The 20,369-nt window shown below is 40.3% G+C and overlaps 1 protein-coding gene across 1 annotated transcript in view; it reads right to left on the bottom strand.

Moving 5' to 3' along the window:
* Nucleotides 1-6,970: 6,970 nt before the first annotated feature.
* The window catches only part of pcdh11 (protocadherin 11), a gene marked incomplete at both ends in the record, with an annotated part of 119,804 nt that continues 106,405 nt past the window's right edge, over nucleotides 6,971-20,369 (bottom strand). The window contains one exon of the mRNA XM_083891153.1: nucleotides 6,971-7,431. Within this exon, the coding sequence (XP_083747279.1) occupies nucleotides 6,971-7,431 (461 nt within the window). The remainder of the gene's footprint in view (nucleotides 7,432-20,369) is intronic.

Raw genomic sequence — 20,369 nt, 5'->3', positions numbered from 1 at the left:
ACAGATCGTTCGGGTCCAGTGGCTGACTGGGGCTGAATCTTTAAAACCTTTCCATGCTGAGATCACACTTAATGTGATTATCTCGAGGGTCTGGCCATATGGTTAACATCTTTGTAAGGACATATAAGGAGATTTAAGTAAGTGTAAGTATGTATAAGTAAGTATAAGTCGTATAAGTAAGTATGTATAAGTAGTTTTAGGTCAGCATAAGTCACTATAAGAAATTATATAAGTCAGTGTAAGTAATTATAGGTCAGAAGGACAATAAGCCCACTTGTTGACTACTTGTACCTCAGCAAAAGAGAACCTTTCAACCTGCGCGTGTGCTTTTTCATGCTTTTCTCTCTGTTTATTTATGTTGTACAGAGATGTGATGAACAGTTTTCTGGAAGGTCCCATGGGTAATTTCTGGATAATGTCTCTAAAGGATGCACAGAGTAGGAGGAAAGAAACTCTTCAGGACCTCTGCTCTTTTGTCCACAGAAACACTAAATACATGAGGGACCACCGAGTGATGTAGGACACAAGAGGACAGACAGATATTGAATTTGTCTTTAGTCTTACTTTGGCTCGTTCTGTGTAACATTTTCTCTTCTCAACAACTTTTCCCAGGTGAAGGAAAACAGAGTTTAAATTGTAAATGATAGACTTTTCAGTGTTTTAACATCTGAATTCATGCCGTGGGTTTACTTCTTGCTCCTAATTTTGGGAACCTGATTTTCTGGGTTTTTATTTAACATCCAGCACAGTTGAGAGGTTCAGAATGCACAGCATGATAATATTGGATCTTAAGCTTAGCCCAGACAGGGTATCTTCACTCTCCAAAGTCCTTTACAACATGAGTCAGTCTGTTTTCTATGTGGCATTATTCGTTTTTGGAGGATTAAAGTGAAGCTTGTCTTTTGGGGTTTATCACAACCATCTACATTTTTTTTCTGACCTTATTTCCATGGCCAGCCTATAATCTATGAGTGGAACTTTCTTTGTTGTGTGTACATTCAGCCGTCCCTTGGATGTCGTTGGCATGTCTCTGAAGCAATTTCCCAACTATGAATAATTCACCAGATATTATTCCAAAGGTCATCTTATAGTAATTAGTACCCTGCTGTTGACTAAACAGCCTCAAGGTACCTGATGGCCAGTTTAATTACAATTTGAAATTAGTGTACTGTTTGACAATCTCGATATGTTCTCCTGACACTTCAACAGATGACACCTTGAGAACTAAGTATGCTAACAATAAGTTGGCTTGTGAGCAGATGGTGTTTGTGTGTGTGTGTTTTTGTGTGTGTGTGTGTGTGTGTGTGTGTTTGGGGTGGAGGTGGGAGGGCACTAAGTGCGCTGTTAAATCACAAAATCCTTACTGCTCAAATATGCAGCAATTACTGGAAATGGAGATTGGTGTGGCTGAGGTTCCGCATGTGTTTTGACAGTGCGGACATCCTTGCCACAGCCATTGTCTCGTTATTATCCAATTACCATCGAAAAAACTAAGGGGACAGGTCACAGCCAGTTCTCTCGAGGAGGCTTGGGGACTGAACATATGCTGAAGATGCAGCACAGTGACACCGTCCAGTTAGACGTTGAGCGTGTCGGAGGAGGTACAGGACACGGCTCTTTGTGTTGCACAAGTTAGGAGTCAGGGCTGAGAGAGCCTGTCATGTCTTGTTGTTGTGAACATCAACCCTTGCACCACAGTGTATGCCTTAGTTGTCCTCACTGAAGGGATTGTATGTATTCATATGAGAACAGGGGGGGAGAGCATTAAGTCAAAAGGGCCTCAGGTAGGATACATAGCTCAGGGGGATTGTTGAAGCTGTGGCATGTTTGCCTTTGAGACATCTCATCCTCTCATGGACGGATGGATAAAGGTACACATTCCAGATTTACAAGCTATTGCTAAGATAAAACAAAATAAAATAAAATAAAAAAAAAGATTTGCTTTACTCTTCATGAGGCCAACAAGCCAAGGGTGTAGTGGACAGCCTCAGGGTATCAATGGAGAGCTGTTTGTGACTGATGATGCAAAGTGAGTCTAAACTCAACCAAAGGCGTCGTTTTGAACAGCACAAAATACATTGATCTGTATTTCTGGAGCAAATCAAAACTGTGGGAGTCGAGTCTGACGCGCTTTGCAGATCTTCAAGAGTGCCCCGTACTCTGTCAACATGCCACGCTCTAAATTTTAAATGCCCAATCAGTAATTTAACTGACTGCATAAACTTCACAGATACCCACACATAAATAGTTTGAGGGTTTGATTTATGAAAAATCGGCATTTATAGCACAGTGTTTAAATTGCGGTATTAAATTTGAGTTAATGCCATGTTCACTAAAATCCAGTGCTTCATTTTAATATCGGCTATATGCTTTATTCCCATTAAGTGAGATGGAGGGCAGAAATGGGAACATATTGTCAATCATGAATCAAAATGACTAATAGCATATGAGTTGACATAGGTGAGCCCACAGGAAATTATCACCTCTGGACTCTCGATTGAATTAATACAAACTAGCTGAGTAGTTATTAGTTTTAGTCCTTTCATATTCATCAGGGATTTAGACGGCATTGTGTTTGGTTTCAGCAGGTGTTTCCTGTGCTCTACAACACTGTTGACAAATTTGCCATCGCTTATGATCATTTAGCATTTGGCAGCTAAATATTCCATTCTCTGCTATTTCTATTAGAGTTTGTGGGAATGAAAAACACGGCTAGACAGATTGTAAATAGTGAAAAATCCGGGACTTGGCAGGGTGTTGTTCCACATGAGCTATAGGTTTTGAAAGTGACTATCAGTTCAAATTCATATATTGATTGTGCAGTCTCTGTGTTGTTTTTGCAGTTCTGCTGGTCACAACTAGCAAATGCATGGTATTGTAGTGTAAACACAGATATTATGTTGCATCGTGTTTGTATGTGCACTGTTAAACTTTTCAAATTATATTTATTAAGTAATTTATTGGCAGCAGAAAAAAAGTATTGCTATCCTGTTATCTCTAACTATATAACAATTTAAAGCATCTTTAATCAAGTTACTTTTGAAGAGACATAGTCCATGTGTCACCATATGTCATACGCTGAACTACTGATGGTTTGCCCTCCTGCGTCTACTACTGGGTAACTAGACTTGCGATTGAACCAAAACTTAAATGAGAAGAACAATCACACTTTGAGGACTCAATATTTAATGACTCAAGTAAAATTCAGTGACAAGAAAAAATATTTTCACGACATGGACGTTATTTTTTCATAGATCCAAATGGAATATCTTACAAAAGGCAATGACAACACAGACAGTATAGCGTTTACTGACTGGCAAGCACTGAAGCCTTCTCAAAGCAAAACTCGACCTGACACACTGATGACTAATGTACAAGCATATACTTAAGTCTTATATCACATTTTGAAATGTTTTTTTTTTTTGTTTTTTTTTCTGTACAAGATACATCTGTGTAGATAAAAGTTTCTGGCAAGGTGCATGCCAGTATACACATATGTGCACACACACACTCACACACCCACACAGTCTTACATGCAAGGAGACACACACTCCCCCTTACACCCACACACACACACACACCAACACCATTTAAACACATTCAAATCCACTCGCATCAATATTATGCATATGTATCATTTACATTACAACAGAGATTGTCATCTCGTCACTTTTTTTTTTTTTATATACGCTTTCCCGTTTTCCAGTTTTATCAGCATAATGATTTCCAATAATTAACCCGTTGCCCTTCATCTTCACTGTATGACTTTTCACCAGTTTTTAAACCATTATTACTCGTGGGGTACAGATACATACAATTTTGAATCCAGTTTACCTGCCAGTATATATACTGTTTTTGTGTGGATGCAAAAGTGGTATGCACATTTCACAAAGATTGATGTTGTGTTTACATCGTGTAACATTTGATTTGTTCCATAAGACAGACAAACAGGTAGAGTAGTAAACATCAATACCGACACTGAATTGAATGATGGATGCATGGGCTACATAGGCAAGTGTCAAAAAAAATGCCTTGTGCTAGTCCAAACAGTTCATGCAGCCATGACATGGGTTAGCATGACACACATCTGAATAGAAAAGTTCAGCAAATAAAAAAAAAACATTTCTTAGTGTTAAGTGTAGTGTGTTTTCTATTCATCATCGGGGGAGAGGGAATTCAGAGGAAATCAGAATCATATCAAGGGAAAAACCAGTGAGCACTGATATAATTTTATCTTTTAAGTTTTGGGAATGATTCAAAATTCTGACACATCATCTCCTCAAAAAAAAACAAACAAACCAAAACTAAACAAAAGGAGAATAATGAACATTTCAAATGTTCATCGTTTAAAACATGTATTTAATAATTTAAACACCACTGCATTTACAATTAAAAGGGCATGTGATAAAACAAGTGCTACTGCAGTCAACGGAATTATCGAAAGACATACATTCATGCAGTTATTTTTCCCTCAATAATTTTCTTTTTCTAATTGATGTTGTAGCCGAGCTGTAACATTACAGTACATTATGGATTATGTAGGCAGAGTACATTAAAACACAGTGAGTTACAGATATGTAATTTGTGCTTATTGTACACGTGATTGGATAAAGTATTTAAATAACCATAATTTAGAGGAGTGTGAGTGTTTTTATCCCCTTCTTATTTCACAGATATTCTCTCTGTGTGTGTGTGTGGTATGAGGAACGACACAATTTCCTGTGTCATATTTACATACACTTCATCAGTATATGATGCATGTGTCTCTCTTGGCAAATTAGTTTGTATAAGATTTTTTTTACTTTCATTAAAACCAGAAATTAAATTGCCCTACTTATTCACTTGACTGTAAATAGACTGAAGCCACTTCAAGGATGTTGGTTTTAGGATAAAAAAAAAATTACCAGTTTTCTGTGACACCGTGATGCATGTTCCCTTTGATATGTGCTTCTTTTGATTAAATATGCATTATTTGTTCCATTCCACAATACATACTGTGTGTGTCCTATAAAATGACATGACAAGCGGGGCACAGAGGAGAACAAAAAATAAATAAAAACATCAGCATATCCGTAAATGAGCTGAAATTGGATTCCCATAACAGAGATATTTTCTTAAATCCATTTATGGAAAGAGCTGTTTAAGTTATTTGCCCCTTTCCTTTGTCCTTGAGACGCTGCTCCTGTGATCATTTTAGAGTCTCAGACAAATTCTCTTCATCAATGACCGGAGTCCTGACCCTACAGTATCAGAGAGAATAGGTGTGGTAGCTGAGAGCATGCAAACACAATTTACCTCGCGCCTTCCCCTTGAGAACGCCACGTTGCATTATAGATTCAGTCCTGTCCTCAATTTGCAGGATGGTACAAGAAAATAAATCACATGAATCATATACCTGATGATGTAGACACCTGGCTTGGATGTTACGGGAGAGACAAATGTATCAGTCACTTATTGCTGTAGCAATAGATTATACTACACCCAATCTGTTACAGCAGTTATTCTGAAGTAGTTATCATCATCAGCACAACTTACGCACACAGACAGAGATGGAGTGTGTATATAAAAACATTGGGTGGGAGCAGCCTGCAGAAGAAAAGTCCTTTCAAATAGTGCCAGTATTGTTTTTATAGCTGCAAGAATAATTTTAACATCAATATTTCAGTTAGAGTTAGGACCTTGACAAAAAAAAAAGAAATCATGCATTTCTATTACACTGGTGTCAACACAGATATAAAAACTGATAATCGAAGTTTTGAGCTGTGTGAAAACACGAAAAATATTAATTAATAGCAAGAGCATAGGTGTTATTATGATGGGAAGAAGGGGGACTGTAATAAGCTGCTATGGAGCCGTGATGAAGTGCTTGTCACCTTTTCATTACCTCTACACATGTTTCTGGCTAGCCAAGAGAATCGTTCCAACACTGCATAACCACAACGAGGGTCGCTACTGAGATCACACATCAAAGTAATTAGACTGAGAATTTCATAATTGGCTCCGCGGCTGTTATTGTGCACGAGTTTCTGAGCATAAAAAAAATCCGAGAAATAGAAACAAAGGGAAGAAAACAAAGGATACATTTCCAAAGCACATCTGCCTGTGCTTAAGGCTAAGCTACTGGGATAACACTAGGAGTGAACATTTTCTTTAAAAAAAAAAAAAAACCAAACCGGCAGAGATGAAGCAACCACCATATGGAAAACATTCTTGCCATGTATGTGTGTGCGAGTATGTTCCTGGGATCTGTGTTTTTTTTTTACTGCTATATTTTGTGTACTTGTCCATGGTGAAAATGTAGAATACAAAAGTCTACCGGTGCTGTTTAACGTTGGCCTAGTTATGCTTTATAGACCTTTTTTTTTTTTTTTTCATCCTTCTGCAGTCCCCTGACCAAAATAGACTTCTGAAACATGTTGAGCGGAGAAAAAAGAAACATCTCTTACCACCAAAGGAGGATTTGCTGTGTCTTTTTTTACAGAGCAATACTTCACTAGAACTTGAACAGAAGCACCATCCATAGCTCATAATTAACATTTAGCTCAGTTTAGCACACTCATCATAAAGTACTTTTTATTTGTTTCTGCGAGAAAAAATTGTTTTTAGGGCACATTTCCACTAAGCTGGGCCCAAGGAATTTAAAGCATACATCTGTCTTTCTTGTCACTATAAGCAAACACAGGCAAACTGAAAGAAAAAAATGATCTGTTATTTTCCGTGACAGAACTACTTTGGTATAGAACTACCTTTTAATCTATTTTACATAGGTCAGCTAAGACTTACATTTCCTGTCAAGTGCTAAAGCTTTCAGACTGATCCCATACAGCATGACATCACGATCAACGCCATTCCCAGATGCCTTCATTAGTGAAACTGAGCAGGTTCTGTACATACTGATCATAAGTCACTGACAAAATGCCTCCCAGAGGGTGGAGTCGTGTAAGACGGGGGCCCAGTGAAGATCTGCTGCTTACAACTGGTGCTCATGTAAGAAAGAGCTGCTGCCCCCAGTGGTCGTCTGCTGACCGGGGCAGGTAAAGCTCGCAAGGGGGATGACCTTGATGGGATCTTCCTTCTTACTGCTGGAGTGTCTGTCCAGGGTGTTGTAGAACTGTGGTCGGTTGATCCCTTTGTCCATTTCATCTTTCCTGGGCACTGACCTGCCCAGGGTATGGCGGCCATCCATGACCCCCATGCTGCCCATGTAAGCTTTGGCTCCCTGGTCACAACTCTGGTGGAAGCCAAACGAGGGGTGGGTGCCTGTGATGGAGGTGGCAGTAGGGATAGAGGTGGGGCTGTTACTGCCAGGACCCTGGAACTGGGCCAAAGCTGGAGGCATCCAGCAGCTGTCTGAGTGGCCCAGTATCAGACACTCCTGGGTGCAGGTCTCAGAGGCCTCAGCCAAGGCTTTCTGCAGGTTCACCTCAATGGCTATAAATAAAAAGTAGAAAAAAGAAGAAAACAACATAGTCAATCCAGCAGGTTAGAACATATGGACCGCAGCTGAAATGATTTTACTGGCGTGTTGTGAATGCACCAAATGAACTCATGAATCATTATTTAGACAGGAGATAGTTGTCGTCTTATTAGTTTTTGACCCACAAAATGTCAGCCTTTTAGAGGAATGAAAGTCAGTGATAAATGTTTCATTTCATCTTGTAATGAGAAAAACACCAGCAGAGCATTTAATTTCCATTGCTATTCCCGTGACTCTGTCTGTTTACCTACAATATGTGATGAACTCCCCGTAGCTTAATTAGAGCTAGAAAAAAAAAAATGTCGTGCTGTTTGTGTCTCAGATTGACTTAAGTGTATTAAATATTTAATGAACATCTTAAGAAAGCATTGTTTATTTTAATCACGGTCAGTGTGGCACACCTTAAATCCCTTTGATCGTCTGCAATCCAGTAAAAGAAAACTTGAATACTGGGAACAGGATCCTGTGAGCATCTTTAGCGTATTTAGAAAATAATGAATATGCATAATTAATTGTGCCAGCATTGAAATTGCATGCATGGAGCAGATGGAAATACTGAAAACTGAACGAAGAGGCGACTGTGCAAGGCAAGGCTAAACACTCAAACTATCTTATCTCATTATCAAGGCACTGACATCACACGTGGAATGACTCTGGGTTGAGGCCTCCGCATTGAGTTTCAGCAATATGCTTGTCAAGCCAGATAATTAGAATGTAAAACGGTACGCACCAAGGCAACCAGGAGCCTGCGGTGTTATGTTTCCTTGGTCATGCAAAGAAAAGAGGGGTGCCTGACTCAAACATCACTCCTCTAGGCCTCAGCTCCAAGCTGTCATGTAGAAATTATTTAGTATATTTGCATAAGTAAGAATGCTATCAATAATTAAGCTGCCATAGACCCAGTACACTGGGATGACTTTCCTTAACACGTTTATTTTTTATTCCACAGACATCACGTCTTCTTGCCATCGAGTTAATTGTTCTCTGGCGTTCTAAAAAATGAAAATGGATACTCTTTTTTTATTTTTACTCCATGTACCAGCGAAGCCTCTCCAAACTTCCCTAGATTGTCGTGTAACGGCCCAAAGCACTCGTTTATTTTTTGGTATTTCTGTGCAGATTGAATACAACATCAGCTTTAATTAGGGGGGAGCAGTGTCTGTAAAGACATTGCCTGGTATAAATTGTAAGGATATATTTGGAGTGCCCACCTTGAGTCAAATCTGTGCTCTCCATATTGAACTGGAGCCTTGGCGCAGGAGTGTATAAATCCCCTGGGTGGTAAATGTGTCACCTTTCAGAGGGTCACTAACTTCATTATGGGAAAAAATTGATGCTACGCTCTCCTCTGAGCTAGCACAATAGGGCTGAACCTCGTCTCAGCTGTTCCCTGACTCAATCTCTCTGTGAGTGTTTTCTGCTCCTGGTGGTGCTTTTCAGACTATTGACGTTAATGCAATGATGCTATTAACGTGAAGATTTTGTTCACCGAGCACGCACAAACCATTCTGCCAGATTCCTTATCTTCTCAACTTTACAAATCATACATCTTACAAAAATGAAACGTCCACGTACACGACGTGAAGTAACAGCAGCGCTCTGTGTCAACAACCTTCAGTTCCTCTCAATTTTGCATGCAATATTTCACATCCCCGAAAAAAAACGATATTCCAGTGGGGTAGTTTGCAAAGGTGGTGTCAGGTTGAGGAGGGTGGATGCACAGCGTGAGTGATGTCGCAGACAGTTCTGGCTGCTTTCGTCAGCTGGAGATATGCTGCAGCCTGCTTGTGATGCCGCTTTTCTTTTGTTTTCAGGGGGAAATAATAGTATCCTGCAGAGCTTTTTTTGGGAGGAATTGCATATAACTGATCTCCAAACATTCTTTTCTACATTCGCTTCTTGACATGACATGAGGGGATAATGGCAAACAATCGGGTGTCGTCTGAAACGATTCATCTCCGCTGAGCGGTGATGACGCGTTTCAGATGGAGCCGTGATACCTGTTTAGTTACTCTGTATGAATGTCGGGGAAATCTAAAACAAGTTCAGCTGGAGTCATCCCAAATGACGGAGTCATGTGGTCTCCAAATATTTGACTGATCTGTCGTAAGGCAACATGTAAATGCGAGGTCTCGGTTGTGTGTTTCTCGACAGCCTGCTACGTCGCATTTCTAAAAATTCTAGTCGAACCCATGGTCAAACACAAGGTCAGTAACGGTATTAGCCTACAGCAGTCCTGTTCTGCAACATCAACACATCCTTTGGCCAGCCACTGATCGAACGCCACAGCATCCACCTACAGCTGACCTTCCTATTTATGCAGTCAAATATTACAGCTTGCATATGTTACACTGAACACCTGAATATGAGAGTATCAGAGAGCTGGACAGCGCGCTCAGTAATCCTTACCAATTTTCCACTTAGATCAAAAGGAGTGGGTTAAACGGAACTTAAATGCTTGTGATATTTTCCAATAACCCTGGCTTTTGTGAGTTTAGACGTCTGAGAGTGTTCAGTTTGTGTTGCTGCAAGCAGGAGCATAAAAAATGTGAGTTGTGTATAGTTGCCCAACTCCTTTTTAAAATATTCCAATGAGGGAGGGTTGCAGCAGTTCATCAATAACGATGTCCTTTTCAGTGCCAACAGAGAAAACTAATTCATGTTCTATTTTAAAACAATCACCCCCGCGTACAATGCACCTGCATTTCCAGAGGTGAATATCGCTTTAGTGTATATGCGGTTATTATATTTTGCCTCTTATTACACTGCTCCGTGCTTGCAAATCCGTATTATTTTCTTTTTCTGATGGGCATGAAATCAGCTAATGCAAATTCAATGTCTGACAGACACACACACACACACACACACACACACACACACACACACACACACACACACACACACACACACACACACACACACACACACACACACACACACACACACACACACACACACACACGGCTATGATCCATGTTAGATGGCCGATCGGGGGTGGGGTTCAGTGCGATCGTGAGATATTTAACATGACAGTTGATGATATTTACTGACAGAGCTAGTTTCATCTTGATGAGCTTCACATTCATTTCAGCACACATATCACGATTCAGCTCATTATTTCGGCATGCACAACTCATTATCGCTAATTAAAAGGATAATTGCATGCATCCAGGACAATAAATTCCTCAAACAGCCACCAGGAAGGTGGACGAGGCTCCGGATTCATTATACAGTGCTAATCGTTACAATATTCAACATTCTTTTTTTTCTTTTTTTGACAGAAACCTACATATGCATCACCTTCACATATGGACGCTGTGGTGAAAGCTTGACATTAATGTTGTCCACAGCTGCCTCCTTACTTAAATGAAATGGTGCGGTTGTACTGAATCTAGCAATTTCCAGCTGAAGGCTATGACAGCAACCTGGCTACCGCTGTTGAAATCCGTTTTTAAACATTTATTTTTACATCGACTCGTATTCACCTGTACGAGAAGCTCAAAATAAAGACTGTCTTTCAACAACCGTCACAAATGAGTAAAATTACTACATCGATGATGCGTTCAAACATATTATTATAATAATACATGATGTTTTTGCATGATAGTAGATAAGAGCAGGCTGAGAGAGGGATAAAAAAAGAGTCATGCATTAACATGTGCCTCTGGGTCTATATATATATATATATAAATATATTTTAAACCAATCAAATCTCATTTGAAATAAATGGGTTGATAATTACCAAGATTTTATGACTTCACTCATACTTTACGTGCACCATGTGTACAATCGGAGTAAGCAAAACAATGGCCATTAATAATAATAGCGCTATTATAGCTGTTGTATCTATAACTGACTTCTCCTTGGTTGTTGCACTGGAAGGAGAAATGCTGTGCTCTCATCCATGATGCATTTCACCGTTCTGCTATCATATCCATGTGACGTGTACTTGGACGGCTTAATGTTCCGTTTGAGACATCGCAACGATGAAGGAAGAGAGAGAAGGTGAAGAGATGGCAATTATACGCCACCATAAGAAGTCCTGCATATACATTCACTTAACAATACAACAAGTAAACGCCGCCTGGAGACGACATCTGTGACCTCTCTCTGAAAAGCAACTTTTCCCTGCCCATCAGACTCAAATGCTGTTTGGTTTTCTTTACTTTTACGAGAGGGAGATACACTCTCCTATAATCCTCGGTGAAGGCAATAAGAGCTGTCACTGTCACTGCGCTGACAGTGGTGCAGAGGATGAAGCAAATATTCAATTTTAGCATTAAAAGTCTTAGCGTGCTTTTCAGAGGTATAAGACACACCGACTATGCCATAGAGGTCAGCTGTGCCATGAAGGAGGTCGACATGTCTTTTGACTTCCCAAGGAGTGCGGAAGTCAAAATTGCGTGTTTTATCTCCTCTTCACGCTTAGAAATAAAAGTGCTAAGTAGAACCATATAAGGTTCCTTGGCTTGTCTTCATAGGAGAACCGTTTTTGGCTCCAGGTGGAACCGTTTTGGAGGGTTCCACCAAGAACAATTTTAAAACCCTTTATTCAGGAAAGTGGTTTTAAAGGGTTCTCTGGATTAAAATGGTTCTTACTGGAACCGTTAACGTTACCAAGAACCCTTGAAAAACCTTTTCTTCGGGGAAGGGTTTTTCAGAAGCAAATGGTTCCAGGTAGAACCTCAGCCCTTGTAGAAGGACCCTTTTGGAACCCTTATTTCTAAGAGCGTACTTAGACTGAGGAGGACCAAAAAAATACGAGTGAGTCATCTTTTTTCACACTTTGGCGACTGGTAGGGACTCCAGAGTCCCAAATATAAGGATTTAAATGATTAAAAAGTTGATTTTGCATAATATGGGACCTTTAAAACCTACAATGAGTTATTAAATTTTTTGATCAGACTTTTAGAACCATATCTATGCAGCTTGAGTTGATCGTGTGAACATTCACGTGAGCGGTCACATCGTCTGAGAACAGTTAGCGAATGGTAATTAATTGCACTAATGACATGTTTGAGTTGAGGTCACCAAACATAAATTTCAAAGCAGTTCTATGCGGCGGCAAATAAAAAGTGAGACGTACGAAACGGCAGCGCCTTTTCTCCTCTTTCTTACTTTTTTAAACAAACAGTGCCAGACGTAATAAATGGCCCTTCTTAAAAGAGACAATGTGATGCAGATAAGAGGGGAGTGAGGTTGTCCATATATACTCTAGACTAATTACTTTTGATGCATTTACAGAGACACTGCTGACAACTGTGAGTCTCCGAGCCACATACGTATTTATCAGCACTTGTGGGACCTATACAGTTCATCGCCTGTAATCCATCTAGCCTTGACTGCTCTCGCCCCCCTTTTGCTTTCCTACTGTTTGACCCATTGTAACTGAAAGTAATTGCAGGCAGAAAACAACATCTAATGATTACTTTATCTGGGAGTCTGAGAGCGAGTGAAAAGTCACAGACAGGTACTTTCAACAAAAGGAGGAGACCTTTTTGTTCTCAACACACAATTTCAGACAACAAAGAATATTATTGACTTGGCTGAGATTAGAACACCAAAACAAATAACAAAGCACAGAGAGAGGACAAAGTGTACAAAGAGAGAAAGGGGTCTCTTGAACAGCCCGGTGCCAAGCGCTTGGCCTCTGTCTTATTGTTGCCATTGATTAAAAGTATGTTGTGGTTTGAAGTACCAATTTCTCCACAGAGAAAGTACAACACCAACATAATGTACCAAGTTAATTTAATGCAAATTCCTTTATTTCCAAGTCACCATTCCTGCCAGGAAAGGAAAGCACCTCAAATTGTATCCTCTGCATAAAACGTTCAAGCCACAACAACGTCAACAACCACAAATATGGGATTTTCTATCCACAGAAGGCAGGTGGGATGAACAGAACACAGAAACAGCTTTCTTTCTCAACACTTGACTTTTTTTTGTGTGTGTGTGTGTGTGTGTGTGTGTGTGTGTGTGAGCGCGCGGCATTGGTTGATTACATCTCCTTCATTATATCTGGACTACTATTGAGCCTCCCCGCCCGAGGACAAGTTGCGGGTGTCACCATCAACACAATCAGGCCCTGGCCAAATACCCAGCATGGGCCACAGAGACGAGTGGTGAAAACACATAACAATCTGCAATCAGTGCTCATCACCATGATGACATACAGAGGAGGAGGCACAGGGTTTCTATGGGGGGTAGAAACACAAGGCACGTTACAGTAGAGGTGCAATCACAACACACACACACACACACACACACACACACACACACAACTACACATTCCCTGCCCCGTGAGAGTGTGCTTGCACCGTATGATACTATAGATGTACTGTAGGTGTGCTGGGACTGACAAAGAAGCACACATCGTGAATGCATATTTATGACTTTTAAAACTCATTGCACATGGACAGATTAAAATGTCCATTTGTGTATAGTGTAAGGGCTTGGAAAGCAAAATACAGAACGTGGAATGAAGTAAAAGTGGAAATACTTTAAAAAAGTGTTTAAAAAGTGGAGAAGACGAGGTTGTACCAGAAAACATTTCATGTCTCATCCAAGAGGCTTCTTCAGTGTGAACTAACGATGCCCTGGATTAATGAGAATCTGCACACGACATGTTCCAGCAATACCATTTGAACATTTTGGGGGAAGTAACTTTGATTTAGCAATGCTAATGACACTCTTAACACTCATAGAGTTACTTTTATAGTGACTTTAAACGCTCGTGTGAAGCATAAGGAAGTCATCGACTCTTTTTAAAAATGCTGCCGTCTGGAGCGGTTGTTGAAAATAGCGAATAAGAAATGAGGCCACATGATGGAGAGAAAAAAAAAAAAACACAGAGACAAACTGTACACCGGGCACCATGTTGTTGCATCATGTGTCATGTAACAAGCAAAATTCATCACATTGACCCATTGCACCCAGTTATAATGGAAAACAAGGATGAATTGCATTAACATTGAAGAAGATCTCAGATCTGGCAGCCTGTCTGTACTGCCGATGGATTGAGCAAGGAGGAGAGGAGGGGGGTAATAAACAAGGTGCCACTGCATATGCTATATATCTTGCAGGCATTGATGATTAGCTCTGTTTTCCCTTAGCCATACATTATGGTTATTGCCTCCACGGCCCGGCAGATAGGAAGTGGATACAAAAGCATCACGGAGCCCATCTTTTAGATAACTGGCAGTCTGAAAACCACTCAGCACCAGCAGCGGTAGAAGCAGCAGCAGCGTAGTTTTAGAGTATGAGTGACCCGGGCATGGTGGAAATGGTACGATCTAATGTGAAGGAGCTGAGAAGAGGACACACTCTACACAGTTTGTTGCGGTACGGCGAGAAGTCACTTTTGACATATCGACAGCTCAAGTCCCACTTGATAGTCCTGAAAAAAAAAAGTTGTTGTCAATGTCAGGACCAAAACATGCATCTTTTTCCTCTTTTCTTTCTTCACTGTCCAAGATTTTGAGGACATGAGCAGATATCATACGGCCATTATTGCCAAGAAATATTATCAAACATCAGCGTGTAGAATAGCACGGTGAGGCTTTTAATATGAGGGACAGCCTCCCCCTGATCCCCCTGTGCATGTGCACTTTAAAGGTTTTCCTTTTCCGAAGCAACACAGACACTCCTCCAGGGACAACTATTAATTTTTTTTCCCTGAAACCTCCCCTGAATAATGAATTCTGTCTCTATTTATATGCCGTGATAAGTCGACTGAATGTCTAAAAAGGGGTTATGATGAAAAGGGTAAGGCTTTCAGAGAAAGAACCTGTTCCTGCTTAACACATTTAATTCATTTCGCGTCGCCGTGTTCTTTAAAGCAAAGGAATAATGGCCGACATAAAGGCGGACACAAATGGCACATTCAATAAATCACGGTTGTACTTTTACTATTCGACGGCTGTCACACTCCTCCACGCAAACACCTGTATCAGTGAAAGTTCAGATGTATCCCTTTTACTCCTCCAGGCCCCTGGTTGACGGATATGTTCTCACTAAAAAAATCACCATGGTACTCAGTGGTTTGTGTTCATGTTTCTGTCACAATGCACTTTATTTGGGGTGTATGTTGAGCGCCAGCATTGTCAGCTAACATTCGCCAGAGAGAGAGAGAGAGCGACAGATAGCTGTACACGGACGGAGTGGCAGAATATGTCTGAAAATAAATAAACTGTGTAAAAATATGTGAAGAAAAACATGGTGTAATATTCCCAACACATGGTTAAATGTGAAGCTGTATTGATTTCAGTTTAGGCCTCATTTCTATACAGTTTTTCTTCTTTTTTTTTTTCAGCACTCCCACTGAATGAAATCAGTCATTACAGTTTCACTATCAAACTAAATATTTTTAAAGCAGACCTAGACCGGAAGTTCCAATAAACGCTGTTTTTTTTTTAGTGTGTATCTGCGTCATTATCTTGTTTAAGAATCCCTGAAGGTTCTAAACAAACAATTCAGCCACAGCTGAGAACGCTGTGTTGTATTGTAATCTCGGGCTCAGCGAGATCTCTGAAAAAACCCAGTCTGGTTATGTAAACAGCGGTTCTCCGGAACGGCAGATCATCCTGCTCCGGGCACTAGTCCGGGCATATCCCGGAAGAAGAATAACGTCCGTCGTGGAGGTGTTTCACGAGCGACAGGGTCTTCTGACTCTGGGTCAAAGTCATAAAAGGGACTTGGCGGGTATTGGCCAATCACAAGACAGTTGGGAAGGCTCTACGCTGGCTGGCCAATTACAACACACTCTGTCTTTCGGCAGTGAGATTTATGTCTGAAATATCGTGGCTCAGGAGAGCGTCAGAAAAGACAGATTACTATCGGCTCGTTTACAGCAACTAGGAGGTTTTTGACCATAAAAACAAGTTAATGTATGTAAGTAGACCTCCATAACTAACATATATGTGCAACAGGACCACTCTATGTGAGCTTTAAGGCTGTTAACTTAGAAAAAGCCGCACTCCAACGTAAACACAATTAATTGATGATATATAGCGTTAAAAGTATGACACGGTGCCACTGACAGAGTTAATTCATACCTTGATGTAATTAACATATTTCATTATCTCTAAAATGATTACATCTCATGCTGTGAATTGTATACTTGTTTAGCTGTTTTTTTTTTTCATCCAAATGCACAAATCACTCCATGATCTGTTTCAGTGTCTGGACCACTGCTTTCATTTCTTGGATGTCAAGTCTAACAGCTCCTCTTTGGCGTCCAAACAGTCTCAATGGGGGGGGAGACAAAAAAAATGAATTATAATAAAATAGAAAGGGTGAAAACAAAACCGTAGGTTCACTGATTGAGCTCCGCCTGTGATGATGAAGAGAATGCTCCAGTGGCTACAACAGTCCACAGAGGACAAGGCAGGGTGAAAATAGCCATGCAACTTTTTTTTTTTTTTTTTGCTCCGGAGACTGCTGGCAACCCATTGACCTCAATGTCTTTTATACTGTTCAGCCCTGGAGCGCCTAACTATCAGATATTAACACCCCGTGTCTTTGATTTTGCTGTGCTTGCCAGGCCCCGCAGACACTTGTGCATGTTTCTTTGTCCTGAGGTACCATCCTCTTAGTGTCAGATGTTTTTGTTCTCCTCTAACATGACTAACACCCTCAAAGAGGCAAGGGTATGTCAGTATGTCCTGGCATGTAGTATTAGCTCTAAAGTTGACGTGTCTCGGTCGAGCCTCAGGGGCGGCGTGGTGAGTCAGGGACGTACCCCGAACATCGCTAACACAATACTCGGGTGTGGGTAGAATTGTGGGAGGCTCATCGTGCATACTGTGATGACATCACTGTTGCAATTTAATTGCTGCAGTTTATTGTGGACAGAGAAACAGACCTGCTCTATGTAGTTCAGTGCCTTCAGATAACGTCCTATTTACCATGAATAGAATATAGAATATTGTTGTTTTTTTTTTTAATTTGTTGATTTTATTAACACTGCATGGTGCTTATTTCAATTTGCCTGGACGTGTTGAGATCAGACAGGGAGTTAATTCAACGTGAGGTGAATAACTTGATGTCGCTAATTTATTTTTTACAATCCATTTATATCGCTTTATTCCCCGACATTGTTCTTTGTAGAAGTCGACTGGCTGCTAACTCCGCGGTAGCTCTTTCGCGTTCCATTTGATTTTCCGTTGGCTTTCAAAGTTGTGATCACTATGACACTACACGGTGTCGTTTTTTGTTCCACGCACAGCAGTTTTGTACCTCAATGTCATTCACTACAGCGCTGCAGCACTAACACGGGAGATTGACAACCCCATACTCCACCACTCACAGCAGTTCTGGCTCATATTATGGACCATTTAAGCTACTTTTTTTGTTTGTTTGTCATGTCTCCAAATAAGGTTGTGCTATGGACTGTAATAACACAATACTTACAGTAGACAATGTGCACACTGCATGCCTCAAATTCCTATCTGTTTTGGCTTAGTCAGTATATAGTATTTTATTTTGTTACACGATACGACTGCTGTTTTTTTTGTAGTTTATTTGTATACATTACTAAGCGGATAGTTTTACTTGCGAATTTACTGACTAATATGTATATTTGTCCATGCATGACCACAAGTAAAGACAGCAGCTTCTTTATTAACTGGTGCAGATATGTTGAGCCTGGCAGAAGTGACTTCTTAAGGCTTTTCAGAGCTGATTAATGGCAGCTTGTTTTATGGGTGGGAGGAGAATGCTAGAGAGTATAGATTGTTTATTTTTTTTTGAAAGTCATGCATTCATAATGGTTCATCTGCCAGCTTACAACATTCTCTGGCCTTATGAGAGTCTTATTTTTTTTGCACTCGTAACAAACAGTACATTCGTTGTTTGAGTTTCATGTGTAACATCCAGTCTCGCCCAGTCAATCACAGTGACGTTGAATTCACAAGAAAAGATGACTTGTCATCAGTCTGCCATTTTTTTTTATTATTTTTTTTTTATCTCAGCACGATGTCCATTTTTTATTCTGCTTCCCCCTGACACTTCCTCGCTCCCTCTTAACTCTGACATATTGCTAATTATTTCAAACTATCAGGAGGATGACAGTTTAAATCTCAATTCAATCTTGTCGTCTGCAGTGACCTTTGGTGAGAACACCGAGCCATCAGCCCTGAAGAGATTCTTTGGCACATACCAGGTGCCATTTAAGAGGAAATTTAAACAAAATTTTAGCCTGATATCAGTGAATACATGCTGAGTTCACTCTTGCTGAAACAAAAGTGGATTTCACACATACAGTATATATATATATATATATATATATATTTTTTTTCTTTTTTTCCCCCCAGTAAAACACTTACTGTGATGATTGAAAACAGCCCAGTTAAAGCTTCAAGGCACAATGGCTTCTCTGGTAGCTGTAGAGGACAGATTTACAGCCATATGCAGCTAATCTAGCTTGTCTAGTATGGGTTGTGAATCTTAATACCCACGGTTTTATGAAGACATATTAGGGATAGTAGTTTATACCGTTATGTCGATGCCAGAATGCATGTTTTAAGCATGATTACTATATAGCCCAGTCCAACAGACCTCAGGTGATGGCACCCATTGGCCGCCGGAGAATTGATAATTTTATACCGTTCAGTGTGACATAGTGCAAGTGTGTCAAGCAATGACAGTAACCAATGGGTGAAACAAAAGAGCTGTACCTCGAGTTCTCTTTGAGTGATTGACAATCTAACCTGTCCTTTTCCTGGAACCCAACATATCATATGCACAATTATTTATTATATATGATAAACCTAGAGCCGTCTCTAGGCCTAGGTCGTAGATATATAATATATATTTGCTTTTATTCTCACATATTATATGAGAATAAAAATCCACCAATGGGTGTCTTACTTCACTGAACAAATAAACATAACTAATAATATGATAATAGCTGAGACAGAAAAAAGAAAAAAAAATACAGTATTTTATGTATTGTACAATTTTCTATAATTATTTTTTATATTTGTCAGCAAATTTTGGTTGCGGTGTCCATACCTCTATTCTAAATTTCACTGTTGAATACCGTGCTATATGATGTTTAATTCCTCATTTATTATTGGCGCCAGAAGGACTGTGTGACAATTTTTTTTATGTTAAAGCTCACATAGAGTGGTCCTGTTGCACATATATGTTAGTTATGGAGGTCTACTTACATACATTAACTTGTTTTTATGGTCAAAAACCTCCTAGCTGCTGTAAACGAGCCGATAGTAATCTGTCTTTTCTGACGCTCTCCTGAGCCACGATATTTCAGACATAAATCTCACTGCCAGAAGACAGTGTGTTGTGATTGGCCAGCCAGCGTAGAGACTTCCCAACTGTCTTGTGATTGGCCAATACCCGCAGTCCCTTTTATGACTTTGACCTGGAGTCAGACCCAGAGTCAGAAGACCCTGTCGCTCGTGAAACACCTCCACGACGGACGTTATTCTTCTTCCGGGATGTGCCCGGACTAGTGCCCGGAGCAGGACGATCTGCTGTTCCGGAGAACCGCTGTTTACATAACCAGACTGGGTTTTTTCAGAGATCTCGCTGAGCCCGAGATTACAATACAACACAGCGTTCTCAGCTGTGGATAAACTGTCTGTTTTGAACCTTCAGGGATTCTTAAACAAGATAATGACGCAGATACACACAAAAAAAAAACAGCGTTTATTGGAACTTCCGGTCTAGGTCCGCTTTAAAATTTTTCATGGAACGCGAGCTTTGTTCGTCTGAGGAGTTACTGAAAAGAAAAATGTGTGTGTGTGTGTGTGTGTGTGTGCTGGGTGGCAGTGGACACAAGAGGGAGGGGGTGTCATTTTGTAGTATGACCCTGGCGTTAGTTTGCTCACACTTGTACAGAAAGGGTTAATGTCACTGTGTTCAGTGGGTA

Source organism: Microchirus variegatus (assembly GCF_963457635.1).
Source record: "Microchirus variegatus genome assembly, chromosome: 6".
NCBI lineage: Eukaryota > Metazoa > Chordata > Actinopteri > Pleuronectiformes > Soleidae > Microchirus > Microchirus variegatus.
This window is presented reverse-complemented; position numbering and strand designations above follow the sequence as displayed.